We start from the raw sequence: 13499 nt of genomic DNA on the forward strand, positions 1-13499 counted from the left end.
CTGCCGTTTGTACTTATTGCTTTCCTAAAGGGGGGGGGAATCGGGAAAAAATCGGAAATTGAATAAAAAAAATAAATTTGGAGATTTAATTTTAGGCCATATCGCCAAGCCCTAATTTGTTCAGTGCTTAACTTCTTCTTAAAAGGCACAAAAGGCTCCACGGTCACAGTCTCATTCACCCAAAGCACATTCACACACTCAGTAAAGTTTTAAGTTCTGCTACCCACCTGCCAATCTAGAACACACCCCTCATTCTAATAAAGACAAACAAAATAAAATTAAAAAGACAGAAACTTGGTTGGAAAACGTCTAATAAATAAAGAGATTTCAAAACCATACAAAGGTAACATGTCTATCAAATGACCACACCCCCATTTTACACAGTTTCAATTTCAAATAATTGGGAAAATTATAAAGTTGCAAATGAGTCTCTCTCAGTCATCACAACTATAATGACTGTATCAAGGATATGTAAAAGCATTAAAAAGCCAAGAAGTCAGATATCTTTATTTCTATTGTGAGGTGGTTTTTAAATGATCCCCTAGTGGTCACACAGCGAAACATGTTTACACCACTTGATTTACACCACTGGTTTCTGGCAAGCCTGAAAGAGGAAGTGCAACATTTTAGTACTAGTGATGAGAAGAAATACATGGTTAATTTCTTTCGCCACAGAAATTATAACCCTGCCAAATACAACGGTCAGTGGGAGAGGCCGAGTCACAGACTGCAGAATCCCTGCATGTTTAAAACCATTGAGCGTTCATAACTTTCCAAAAGTGCCAGAAAAGTTCATACCGTTATCTCAAGTAATATTTTGGAAAGATATAATGACTACAGGAGTATAAAAAATTGAAACAAACTTACACAAAAGTAACAGGCATTCCATCTGGAAGACTGAGGACTTTTTTAGTACAATATCTCTATGTTTACACAGTCAGTACCCTTGGAACTATTTTTGACAACTATAACAAATTTTACAAATATAATAACGTAGTGCAAAATGTGTGCTTGTAACTCAATGCATTGAGCAGCCTTCTGGCCATTAGTTTTTATGTGGGGGGGCTCAACTCTGAAGCCGTGTGGGCACGACACTTAATCCCTCATTACTTTCAATAAAATAGGGAACCTGTAAAGTTTATTTAAAAGTTTCTGTTTTTAAATAATGAAAAAAGTTCAATTTATCAAGGTTGTAAACCAAAATGTATACAAAAATTTTCAAACTCAGGATTGAAATGTGATTCTGCAGTGAAAATTTGTATTTTCCTTAACGGATACCTGAACCAAGAAAATCAAACATGGTCCACTGGAAAGCAGTATGCTCTATGCTGTTCTACCTAAACTTTTCCCCATTAGAACATGTGACTGTTGTGTACCAAGCTTTAGCAAAGCAGTAAGACTGCTTTGTACGACACAACAAACCACTCCTGCGGAGCCGAGATGTTCAAGTTCAGCCAACTGTCATCAAAGTGCCCGTTTGGCGGCCGCCCTAAGGGAATGCAGCCAGGGCCAAGTGCTGTGCGTCTCTGAACCTGACACAGCTACACAAACTAAAGAAGGTGTTAAAGGGACTTTGTATGAGCTGTGTGGCGTTCTCCGGAGGAGTCTAACCTGCATGATACTTTAGTACAAGTGTTCTCAGTGTTGCTCCTTCAGAATCATGTCCCACGACATCCAGTGATTCTGCTCAACTCCACTTTAACAAAGACACACAATGTGGTTAGACTGAATGTTTGAGACACCTGGGATTTTTTTTTATCATTGATCGGATTTGTCTTTAGTTCTTCCACACACTGATCAGATGCTTCTGCAGGATTTTATGAGGTAAAATCTTTAGCATTCTTACTGATGCATCAACATTCTGATATCAAGATGTTCATCTTGTGCTTAAAGTATTGGTTTTGGTCACTTTATTGGCCTTTTCTTGAGTTATTAGGCTGTTTATGCTCAAATACACTATATAAAGAAAGTCTTCAACTCTTCAGAAATGTTATGTTGTTTCAAAACTGACACATTTTGCATCCTATCTTATAAAAAATGGCCTAGCTTACAACAGTTCAGCAGACAGTAAGCTATTATACTTGTGTTTTGCTTTAAAATATTTTTTTTTTGTTTTTTTAAGAATTGTAATCTAAATTGTGTGAAACTTTTAGCGATTTTGTGAGTTTCTATGGCGTTTCTACATGTTCAGGAACTAACAGAACATCATATAAACAATTAGTCCAGATTACAATTTAGTATTAAGCCTATCAACTGGTTGGTATATGGCCTTTTTAGCCAAGATTCTTTTTTTATAAACAAACGTGTATTTTCTTTAACTAAGGTTTGGCTTTCTTAAATTTCTTTTTTGTCGAATTTTTTGATTAATCTAAATGCAAAAGCCTTTTTCTACATCTTTAGAGAATTGATTAAACTCTCAGCTTATATTTTCTTGATTTTTTTTAATTGCATTAAAGATTGTGAAAAGAAAGGTGATGTCTTTTCTATACAAACACAGTTTTGATGGAGTCCCATTCCACCTGGATGTTGCTAAAAGTCTGGCTTCGCGTTGACAGAGTGGTGGTTCATGTGACTGTATCCAACATTCATACAACATTGAACAATTTCAGCACATGTACTGTTTTTTACTCGAAAGTTTGTATTGTTAAACTACAGTCACATATGCCAAAATGAAAACGCACAGCGTCCTAAATGGAAGTTATTCAGCAAATTCAGCAGGTGGCCGCATGGCGGCATTTGTAATCGGTAGGCAGCAGTCACATTGGCTACCTTCACACAGGCTGAAACGACCCAATTCCGATTTTTTTGCCCCTATTCGACCTGTATCTGATCTTTTCATGACAGTCTGAACGACACAGATCCGATCTTTTCAAATGTGACCCAGGCCACTTGGGTATGTGGTCCTGAATCCGATACGTATCTCATCTTTTGAAATGCGACCTCCGTCTGAACGGCCAGGCCACATGAATCAGACCCGTACGTCATTGATGCGCAACAAAATTACAAAACATAATTCTGCGTTGAAGTAGGCGGGAACGAGAACATAAACATCAACCATGGCGGACGATGCTGCTGAGACCAGTCAGTGGAAGGGAAGCGAGGCCAAAATCCAGGGCTCTTGTCACAACCGGTCGGTTTTGAAAAAATATCCAGCGAAATGGCCGAGCGCGGTGTTGAAACTTTCCAGGGATTACTTTTTTTCCTTTCCGACCGTGGTCAGAAGCACGGGGGAGACCATCTCCAGGGCCAAAGACGGATCCTCCTCCGGGGTTCACTTCCCCATTCGGACCCTTAGATTCTCCAGAGCGGGTTAATAAGAGTCAATAGCAGTTCTTCTGGGGGAAGCCTTCTTTTATTACCGTTCTCCTTCCTCCCTTACACACAACACGAATGTGCGCACCCGACACACTTCCGCTGCCCCCCCCCCCCACACACACACACACACACAAACACGCTTCCTCTACGTGCTCTCTTCTGTCTCTTTTTTTTTTTTTTTTAACTTGTTCTGTCCAACAGCTGAGCAAACAGATTAGAGCTGAAGGCTTTTTGTGTTGGACAGGTTTTACTATCACAAAAAGAGGTTATATAGCTTCAAGAAACTAGAGTGTAGATTTGTATAAACCCCTTTTTGTCGTATTATTTTTTATTTATTTGTTACATTTAGTGTGTGTGGGGAGGGAGAGGGGAAGAATGTGAGGGGAGGGTGGAAGAGAGTAAAAGGAAGAAAGGTGAAAAGGTGGGGGATACAAGCACTGATTTGACTAAGTTATTAATTTAAGCTGTAACAATTATACCAGATCTGCTGGAAAGACGAATGTTACATCAAAGGTGAAAATCTGACACTAAGATGAGCGAAAAAAAATCTGTCCATCAATACACTGTAGGTAAGGAGGAGGGATGAAGCAGACAGGGAGTGTGGCAGTGTGCACGTGCACGTGGGGGTGGAGATACATGCATGCTGCCGACGTGAACCGTGTGTTCATAAAGGGAGCCAGAACCTACCCAGCCAGACCAGCCAGACCAGGAAAGGGGAGGAGAGCCCCCCAGGGCAGAAGCCCCCCCAGCATCCGGACCCAGGCAGCCCGGGAGGGGAGGAGGAGGGGACCGCCCACCCCACCAGCCAGGCACAGAGAGGGCCCCCCTACAGGGGCCCCCCCAATGCCCAGAGGCACAAGCGAACCCAGTGTCCGGCCCCCAGGCCACAAGACAGGAGCGCTTAGCCGTACCAGGCGGCAGCCATGGGGGCCACCGGGCGCCGGACACCGAGACAAAGGCCAGGGACGAAGCCAGGGCCCCCAGAACCCATGAGCCAGCCACCACCCGACCGGCGCCCCGTCCCCGCAAGCCAGCCCAGGCACGTGACCTTAGCAACCCAGGGATCGTCACGCACCCACAGCCACAGCCACCCCCCTAAAACCCTACGCACTACACCCCCCCCCCCCCCCGCCATAATATCTGACCCCCCCTCCCCAACCCTCTCAGTGCCCTCCCCTCTCTGTGATGGGGAGGGAAAGCCCCAGAGGGTCCCAGCGAGCCAGCCCCCAGGTCGGTCCTACCCATGCACTCACACACACATACTCACAATCATCTGGTTACCCTCCCTACCCCCGCCGCCACACAGTAACCCCCCCCCCCAGCCGGCCGACCCCCAGCGCCGCATGCCCGACCCCTCCCGCAGCCGACAGGATACCCATAAGCCCGGCCGCCCTGAGAGGACCAGGCGGGTGAAGACCGGCCGCCCCCCCCGACCCCACCCATGTATGGAGGTGTGGGAGTGCTGTGTGTGTGCTGCAGGTAAAATAGGAGGTCACCAGTGTGGGGGGCTCCACCGCTGCCAAGCCGCAAAGCCCCCCACTCCGGAGTCCCTCTGTGAGTGGTGTGTATTTGCTGTGTGTGTGCTGCTAGCATGCAGTGTGTGTGTCTACAGAGGAAGTTAAAATTGTGGGGGGGGCCAGCGAAAGGTGAGCACGGATTCTCTAAGGTGACCCTTAGATTCTCCAGAGCGGGTTAATAAGAGTCAATAGCAGTTCTTCTGGGGGAAGCCTTCTTTTATTACCGTTCTCCTTCCTCCCTTACACACAACACGAATGTGCGCACCCGACACACTTCCGCTGCCCCCCCCCCCCCCCACACACACACAAACACGCTTCCTCTACGTGCTCTCTTCTGTCTCTTACACACATGCGCGCGGCCCCAGCACATACACATCCCCATTCCACAACAGTGGATACAGACGATTCCGGCTCCAATGCTTTCTTAAAATGAGAATATTGTAATTTTGCTGGCTCCTTTGTGAAAATGTATGTTATAATGCAACACCGCTTTGACAACACTGTTGTTGACATCCATTGTTAACGTTAGCTACTGCCGCAAACAACAAGTGACATCGTACACCGTTGAGTACTCATCGCACATGCGGGTCACTTCTGGGTCATTTCACGGTCACACAGGAGATCACAAAAGTGCGCATTTAATTGGAAATGTGAACGGCATTGCAAAAAAATCAGATTTTTTCCAAAAATCGGAATTGAGCATTAAGCCCTGCAGTGTGAACGTAGCCATTGTAACACGTCACGCAGCATCTGCAGAGGCTTTTAGAAAAAGTTAAGATTAAACTGTGATTTTTTTTTTTACCTCTTTCAGTGGCCGCACGGGTACATGCGATGTAGCCGTCCAGCAGCAGGCGGGTGGCAGGAAGGCAGCAGCGCAAAACTTGACTGATAAGAGGGTCCACAAAATCATCTGATTGGACAATTTCACACTGCTACCCTCCAGCCACCCCTCTGCCTCCGTGCTGGCGCCCAACTGCATTGTTAGACTTTTTATTTTTTCTTATTTTAGTGTCAAGCACCAGAGGTGCCCAACCCACATGAACTTACAAAGACACAAACAATAGGGAGGCAGGTTTTCCATCATTTTAAACAAAAAGTTTGCCGTTTTAAACACAATAAACTTAAACAAATGTTTCAAGCTGTCTTCATTTGACATATCAAACAAAAATAAACCAGAAAACAATTCATTTCTCAGATCGTGATAGATGGGACAATAAAACAAAAAATGGCATTAATTTTCTGTTTCATTTAGGTGACAAAGGGTACAAACACGGTTCTCTTGGGAGTGAGTGGACTCGCCCCATCTCTAAAAGTTGAGGCAGAATACCACATCTAAACTGGGCACACAAAGACCTCTGACCTCTATTAAGATTATGTTTAACATAAAGTCCTGTACCGAAAATTTCTTTTATCAAAATATAAGTTTGGTTTACATAAAACATCAGTATTCCATTTCAGTTTATATAACCTTTGTGCTACCTTGTGGGTTCCAGATGACCCCACTCCCAACTTTAATGTGCCTCCAAGGCTGAACCTTTCTTTTTTTCAATGATTTGTGATCTTCACTGGTGTCCATGGATTACATGAAATCCTCTCCACCTTTATCCACCTGTGTGATGGTAGGGAAAACATGTCAAAGTAAGGGTCAGTCATCTGGACCCCACAAGATAGCACAAGGGATAACTCAAAACATACATTTCTTAATTTTCTGATATTGCAGATCAGCCTGTTTCTATAAATATACAGAAGATCTAGTTCTGTGAAAATGATCTGAATCTGCTCACTCCAGGAAGATTTACATAATAAACTCCAAATAACTATATAGAAATGGTAAGGTAGCAGCCCTGGCACTCGACAACAGCTGCTGAGATGGGCCCAGCAATGACCGGACAACAATCTGGCAACCGTGAGTCCAAATGTGAAAATGGCATTGATGCTGCACAAAACTCATTATGGCGTGGATAGCACCACAACAACTCCAAGACCTGCGTCATGACGAACTGCGGTTGACGCTGACAAGAATGTGAAAAAGACAGAACACTGTGCTTTCTTGGGGGGGGGGGGCATGTTGTCCACAAATGTGTACATTTGTAAAGTGACCACATTATAATGTGTGTTCAAAATCTGAGTTGTAAATGACCAGTGGTGAAGAATGGCCTGCTTTTTATACACCCCACCACTGGGTGGCCGGTGGCACTTGACATGGACAACCGTCGTCTGGAGACATTTACAAATCAGCCTATCCGAGCTGCTGCTGGCCAGCGATCTGGCTGCCACCGCCATGTGGCCGCCCAGCTGTCACCCGATTTTGTAAATTTCCTCCCCACCTGCCTGACTAATGCCTGACTGCCACGTACATTCATCAACATGCCAACAAATTTCCAGCAAATCCTGCGGTGATCTTTAATCTTAAAGATTCTGCCGATGCACAGTGACAGTTGTATATGTGAGTGTAGCATTAGGGAAAATTCTAATGATCTTTTTTTTTCTTTGAAGAGGGTAAATGATATAAAAGCTTAACCCTTTAACACCAGAGCTTTAGCACCATGGTTGACATTCCCTCAACAACTGTAACTTTTCAACCGTTTACGCAATCTCCACTTAAGAATCAAAGTGTTAAGCAGTCAAAATAAAGAAACTAATGACAAAAACATTGTCAGACCACTTCAGAACTGTTCTGTTAAAGTCTTGAAGATGAAGGTCAGTCTCGGATGTGTGCATTTCATTAGATTCCGTTTTGTTAATGCTAATGTGGTTTCTGTGGTCCTCTTTTTTTCCTTTTACAGCAGTTTGACATGAATGTCACTCAGCCTGTTAAGGTGAAGCAGAAAAAAAGGCTGGAATGATGAAAAGGCCTAAATTTGCTGATCGAGCTTCTGGGTTTTATAACCAATAAGAAAGTACTCACCACTTTATCCTCCTGCAGTGATGCATGTATGTGGAAAAGGAAGACAGTGTTAATGTTTTGGAGCGTATAGAGTTAATCCTTCAGCACAAAAAAACAAAACAAAAGAAACATTCAAAACTCAAACTAAACAGATTATCTCATCTGTCATCAGCAGGAAGCACTTTAAAATGCCTGATTTCACTGCAAAAAAATCTGTCAGCCACAACTAACCTGCCATTGAAGCTCCTTATTGTCTAAACACACCTGATCCAGGTAATCAGCAGCAGATGAGGCAGGGATTCCTAAAAATCAGCAGGATGTAGGACTTACAGTCCTGAAGTCTGAGACCCCTGGTCTAGGTCAGTCTAAGTAATCATAAACATCTCACAATACATTTAGAGTTTATGTATCTGCCTTTTTTTTCTGTAACCAGACATATTTTTAGATTCCCCCCCTAACAAAATAGCAACTCCTCAGGCCAGTGTGTCAGGCAGGTAAATCCTCCAAGCCCACAGCAGATAGCAGAGAAAAGTTTAGAATACCGTAGTCAGAAGGCTTTTTTTTAGCTGGACCTTAGCTCCATGTGGACAAAGAAAGTCAATGTGTTTTTATTCAGTTGAAGTGGTCATGTGGGAATTATTAAGACACTCATCTAGAAATCAAACCACATTGATTGTCTGTATCTATCTATTAATTCAATAGAACTGAATCAACCAGCTACAACCTGTTCAAAGCTTTGGAGATAACAGTGGACCTCAGAAATAACCTTCATTCATCCCCCACACTCAAAATATTCAAAATAACAGTCCCTGCAATAGACTCATACGGGTAACTTAGGTCCGTCATCTCATGGGATCTGAAGAGGACCTCGTCCAGAAAGAAGAATGCCCAGTAGAGGTTGCACTTCTGTGATAGCTAATGCCTTAGACACAACTCCCCTTATGAGTAGATCCGGGCTGCCGCACATATTTTTAAAATCGTAAAACACTCGGTCAGCCTGTAGAATGAAAATTTTCATGCTTTTATTTCTACCGACATGCCTGCAGTCAAAGCAAACTCCTACATACAACATGCAACGTTAGGTAAGGGGGAAGTCGGTGGGATGCAGGTACTTCAAACAGTTTTTTTCAACACGCCCAGACCGTGCAAATTGCGCAATAGAGTTGTTCGAGTAATAAGTGTGCGTTGCTTGTATGTCCTTTGTGTGCAGCCTGGCTGTTAAAAATTAAGACAACCCATAGGATTGTGTGGGAATCCTATGGGCACTTATGTATCACCTGCACACCCACCTTTTTTTCGCGCAGTCAGTAAGGGCCAGTAAGCACACATTACTGACTAATAGAGTGCGTTAGGGGACCATAGAGCTGGGCGATATGGCCAAAAATATGGCAGGGCAATATGGCCAAAAATATGGCCTTTGAAAATTGGATCTAACACAAAGTTCAATTAAATACAAGCTGTAAAAATGTTTGCAGAACAATGTAGCAGATGTTTTGTGAACTACCGCTAGCTTCAGCCTCTCATAAAGACAAATACTAGAACGCACTTGGCAGAGCATTTTTGGTAGCAAAAGCCTTGAAACAGATTTTACTGCATGTGATTTGATGCTCCAAGTTTGAAGTCACAACCCCAGAGACCAAAATCTAACTTTTGACTCATCAGCCAAGTTGGCTTGAGGGGTGTGCCAAAATATCGATATGGTGATATAACGCAATATTTAGTCCCGTGGTCGATTCTCGATGCGTCTTCATCAAGTATCGACCTTTTATTTACGTTTGAAGACCATCTAAAACGTTATATTAACCATCCTTTGGTAAGACGATTCTTTGGAGGGTCAATAGGGGGCGCTCGTTGCGAGATTGGCAGTCGCGGGTGGACGAAGAAGAATACACATTCAAACAGAAATGGCGGAGGGAAAAACAAGGAAAATAGCGAGAGCAGCAAGCAGTGTTGCCAGATTGGGCGGTTTTCCGCCCAATTGGGCGGTTTTGGTTCTAAATTTGCGAGTAAAATTGGCTTTGGGCGGGTATGTATAATTTGGGCGGTTTTAGGGTCTGTTCGGCGGGTTTTTCCCCCTCATGAATATATAATAGCGGACTACGTTAGGCTGGGTGGCTGTTGAAGTCTTATGTTCTGAAGCTCCGTGAACGCACCAGGTAGAGACGCTTAATGGGTTCTGTCATCTAACCCAGTGTTTTTCAACCAGTGTGCCGCGGCACACTAGTGTGCCGTGGGAGATGGTCAAGTGTGCCGTGGAAAATTGCCCTCATTAACTGATCTAAAAGCATTTCCCATCTCCAGGAAATCAGCTCTTTGTTCATCCAAACAGGTCCTGATAAAACACTGAGTAGTTAGGAATATAAACGATCATAAAATACTTTTTTCTTTGTGTTTATTTGATTCTATTAAAGACATTTTGATAAGAATGACGGTAACGCGAAATAGCTGCAGCTATAACTGTGTAAGGAAAAGTCCCGCAGCTTTTACTGTCTCCACGACTCCACCAATCATTCTTGAAGGCTTAATCACATGTCATCAGTCTGACCAATCAGAAGTGGTTAAAGTCTCCACTTCCTTGTTCCAAATTAGCTCATAACTCAGTCAGTTCCGACAAAAACACCAGCTAAAGCTCGTCTTTAGCGGTGTAGCTTTCCACAGAATCCGGTATCAGACCGTGGAACAAGTGAACAAAACCATGAAGCTCAGAGACGCGAGTCTTTCTGCCGTTTTCTCGCAGTTTTTACACTACATCTCCCATGATGCATTGGCTTAAAGGGACAGCGTCTTGAAAACACAACGAACATACAGCTTGTATGTAACCTAACTTTTATTACATCTTTTAGAAAAACATCTGCAACTTCCTGCTTTTTCTGCCACAATTATCACAAAAATGCACGTCAGATTGCCGGGGGGGGGGGGGGGGGTTGGGGGGGCTGTAGATCAAAACAGACAATGAGTTTCTGCTTTTTTTTTTTTTTTGGGGGGATGCTGGTGTGCCGCGGGATTTTTGTCGAGGTTAAAGTGTGCCGTGGCTCAAAAAAGGTTGAAAAACACTGATCTAACCTGTTGCTGGGGGTTTGCCGCCCCGCCCCTCCTCTTAGAAGTTGCGTTCTTTAAAGCTGACACCTCGGTCGCGTGTGGGCGGAGCTACGAGCTAACGTTATGGTCTGATCGCTGCATGTCTGTGTTTATCAGTGCATGGTAGACACGGAGAATGTGGAGAGATCAGGTTCATTTTGAAGAGTTCTAATTGGTAATCATGTTTCCATGTTTGAGTTTATAAAATCATCCCAGAGAAAGTCTCTGCTTCAACTCTATACACCACATGCAGCTTTTCCCCAAACATTTTGTTCACAAAGATGCTTACTTTTAGATGCACTTTAAGTTCATGTATTTCATCCCTGGTCATTTATTTTGAAAGCAGTTTATGTCGTAAATAACTTAAAGATCCTTACTACTTGATTTTATTTTTCTGGGAAAATTTTACCGTATTTTTGTTTATACCACATTTACACTAAATGATGTCATTTATTTTTTAACAAAGACACTATAATTTGTTCACAGAATAATGTCGGATTTACAGCTATTTTTTGAAATAATGCGATGGCTATGGCTTTGTTTTTCAAAAGTTAATATCAATGTGCCTGGCAGCCACTTGACTTAATTATTTTGTATCCTGTTTACAGCAAATTTGTACTAAATAATGGCTGCTGTTCATGTTCACTATTGTTTACACTGAATTTTACAGATATTTCCAAATGAAAATTGTCATTGTTTGTCAAAGACAGAGTTTTACTGATTTCAGCAATGTTACACCAAAGTCTGTTTTTCATTACACCAAATAGGATACACGTTTTTCATTATCATTGTGTTTAAAAAAGAAAAAATAAATTGGGAAATATTTTCCAAAAAGCTTTTTTTCAAGTTCTTCTTTCTTAAAGTTTGATATATCGTGAGTTATTAGAGACGATATAGATCGATTATAAAATTATCGCCATATCATGATAGTATCATTATTATGAGCAATGTATCGCAAATCGTATCGTATCGTAAGGTACCCAGTGATTCCCAGCCCTGATGTATCTGCTGCAAACATGTCTTCTTAACAAAGCTTTCAGTCGTGTTTGAAATGTGACAAATGCTATAAGCCAAGAGGCAAAATCCAACAAATTCAAGGTCCAGATTGCTCAAACAGGATTACGCATCAGAGATGGACAATAAAAAAGACCTATGGGATATGCTTTGGTACTCTGGCCTTTCCAAAATAGTTTTAGGAAGCATCCCTTGTACTTCTCATAGTCATAGTCGGGGAGAAACATTGATTTAGAAAAAAACTAATGGTGTTTCGGGGTCACTTTTATTTTAAATCTAAGCAAAAGGTGATTCACTTAAAGTTTTTTTTTTCCTCATTTGCCCTAATTTTTTATTCATGAAGGCCCTTATATGTTATAAACGTTGGACGGTTTGAAACTCTCCCTTATAGCACAACTACAGTGAATCTGAGTAGTAAGAATATTATGTCCACTGCTAGAGCTGTTTTTTTTTTTTTTTTTACCTTCTACAGACAATCCTCCCTTAATGCTGCGTTCCTCATCACACCACCTGGCACCCCACCGATGAACTCTCTCTACATCAGACACTAACTAATTGGGGGCACTTTGAAGTCGGTGTATGTTTGTGCATGTGTGAGGTCATTAAATGTCACCCCGGCAACGGGGCAAGGAGGAAGTGGGTTGGAGACGTCAGTGAATTGAGAGGAAGTCTAACCTCCCAGCTGCAAAACACAGTGGCACACATCCCGCTGTGTGTGTATAGGGCATCTCGGACCCCCGGGAGGCCAAGACAGAGCGGGAGACCACCCCCTCTGTCCACAGCTCAGTTTAATGCCCAATTAACCTTTACCAGGCCTTGCCTGGGTTCCACACATACACACATGCAGGAGAGGCTCATATGCCCACACATAGGGAGAGGCATGCATGAACACACTACTTTGACATACAGTACAGTGTATCTTAACACATCAAAACACACAGACCAGGCATGGCTCATCACCTCCACCTGAGCTCCATCACCTGAGTCCACATACAGGTGAAGAGCTGCACGGGTTAGTTTTCAGTAAGGTTTTTAAATGCTGCTCAAAATATTTTGTTAGACCCAAGATACAAAGTGTTTATCATATTTTACGAACTATTTTATTTGAACTATTGAACTACTGAGGCTAAAAACTTTGGAGCTCCTCCCAAATTTGACTGGAGCGTCAAGTTCATGAACACACTTGGACAATCGTCCAGCAATAAATTTTGTACGCCCAAAAAAAACTAACAATGGATGCACATTTGACGTGCAAATCGTGTTAGCCAAGAACGTATAGTCTGCTCCTGTTTACATGTTGTCGCTGTACAATCAATCAACGTTCGGTTGTAGATATTATAGATTATGTAAGGCATAAAGCCTGACGAGGTGTTCCTTATCATAAATTAATGAAGATACATGGAGGACTGATCCCATGGTATGGTAAACTGTGGAATAACATATGTGAACATGTGTATTATGGTATTAATAAGAAATTTGTGGTCAATATTTTTTGGTTTGCTCAGAAAATTACTTTTACTGTTTTCATGTGTTAAATTTGAGCACTCTGGACCTGATGTTTAGTTCTTGTTTTTTTTGTTTTTCTTTTGTTTTAACTGTCCAAGATTTATAGAAAATACCCCTTGTTGGTGAAAAAGTAAAGATTGGAAATCCGTTATATTAGTAAAACTTCATAAAGTCATGTTCTT

General features: G+C 42.4%; 1 protein-coding gene across 20 annotated transcripts in view; it reads right to left on the reverse strand.

Moving 5' to 3' along the window:
- Positions 1-13499, reverse strand: part of LOC101158967 (regulating synaptic membrane exocytosis protein 1) — a 133323-nt gene that overhangs the window by 87715 nt on the left and 32109 nt on the right. For 19 of the 20 annotated variants that reach the window (XM_023963212.1, XM_023963209.1, XM_023963218.1 and 16 more), the window contains exon 4: positions 7741-7752. The exons of the other annotated variant lie outside the window; for it this stretch is intronic. In XM_023963212.1, the coding sequence (XP_023818980.1) occupies positions 7741-7752 (12 nt within the window). The remainder of the gene's footprint in view (positions 1-7740; positions 7753-13499) is intronic. 20 annotated transcript variants of the gene reach the window in all.

Source organism: Oryzias latipes, chromosome 15, assembly GCF_002234675.1.
Source record: "Oryzias latipes chromosome 15, ASM223467v1".
Lineage (NCBI taxonomy): Eukaryota > Metazoa > Chordata > Actinopteri > Beloniformes > Adrianichthyidae > Oryzias > Oryzias latipes.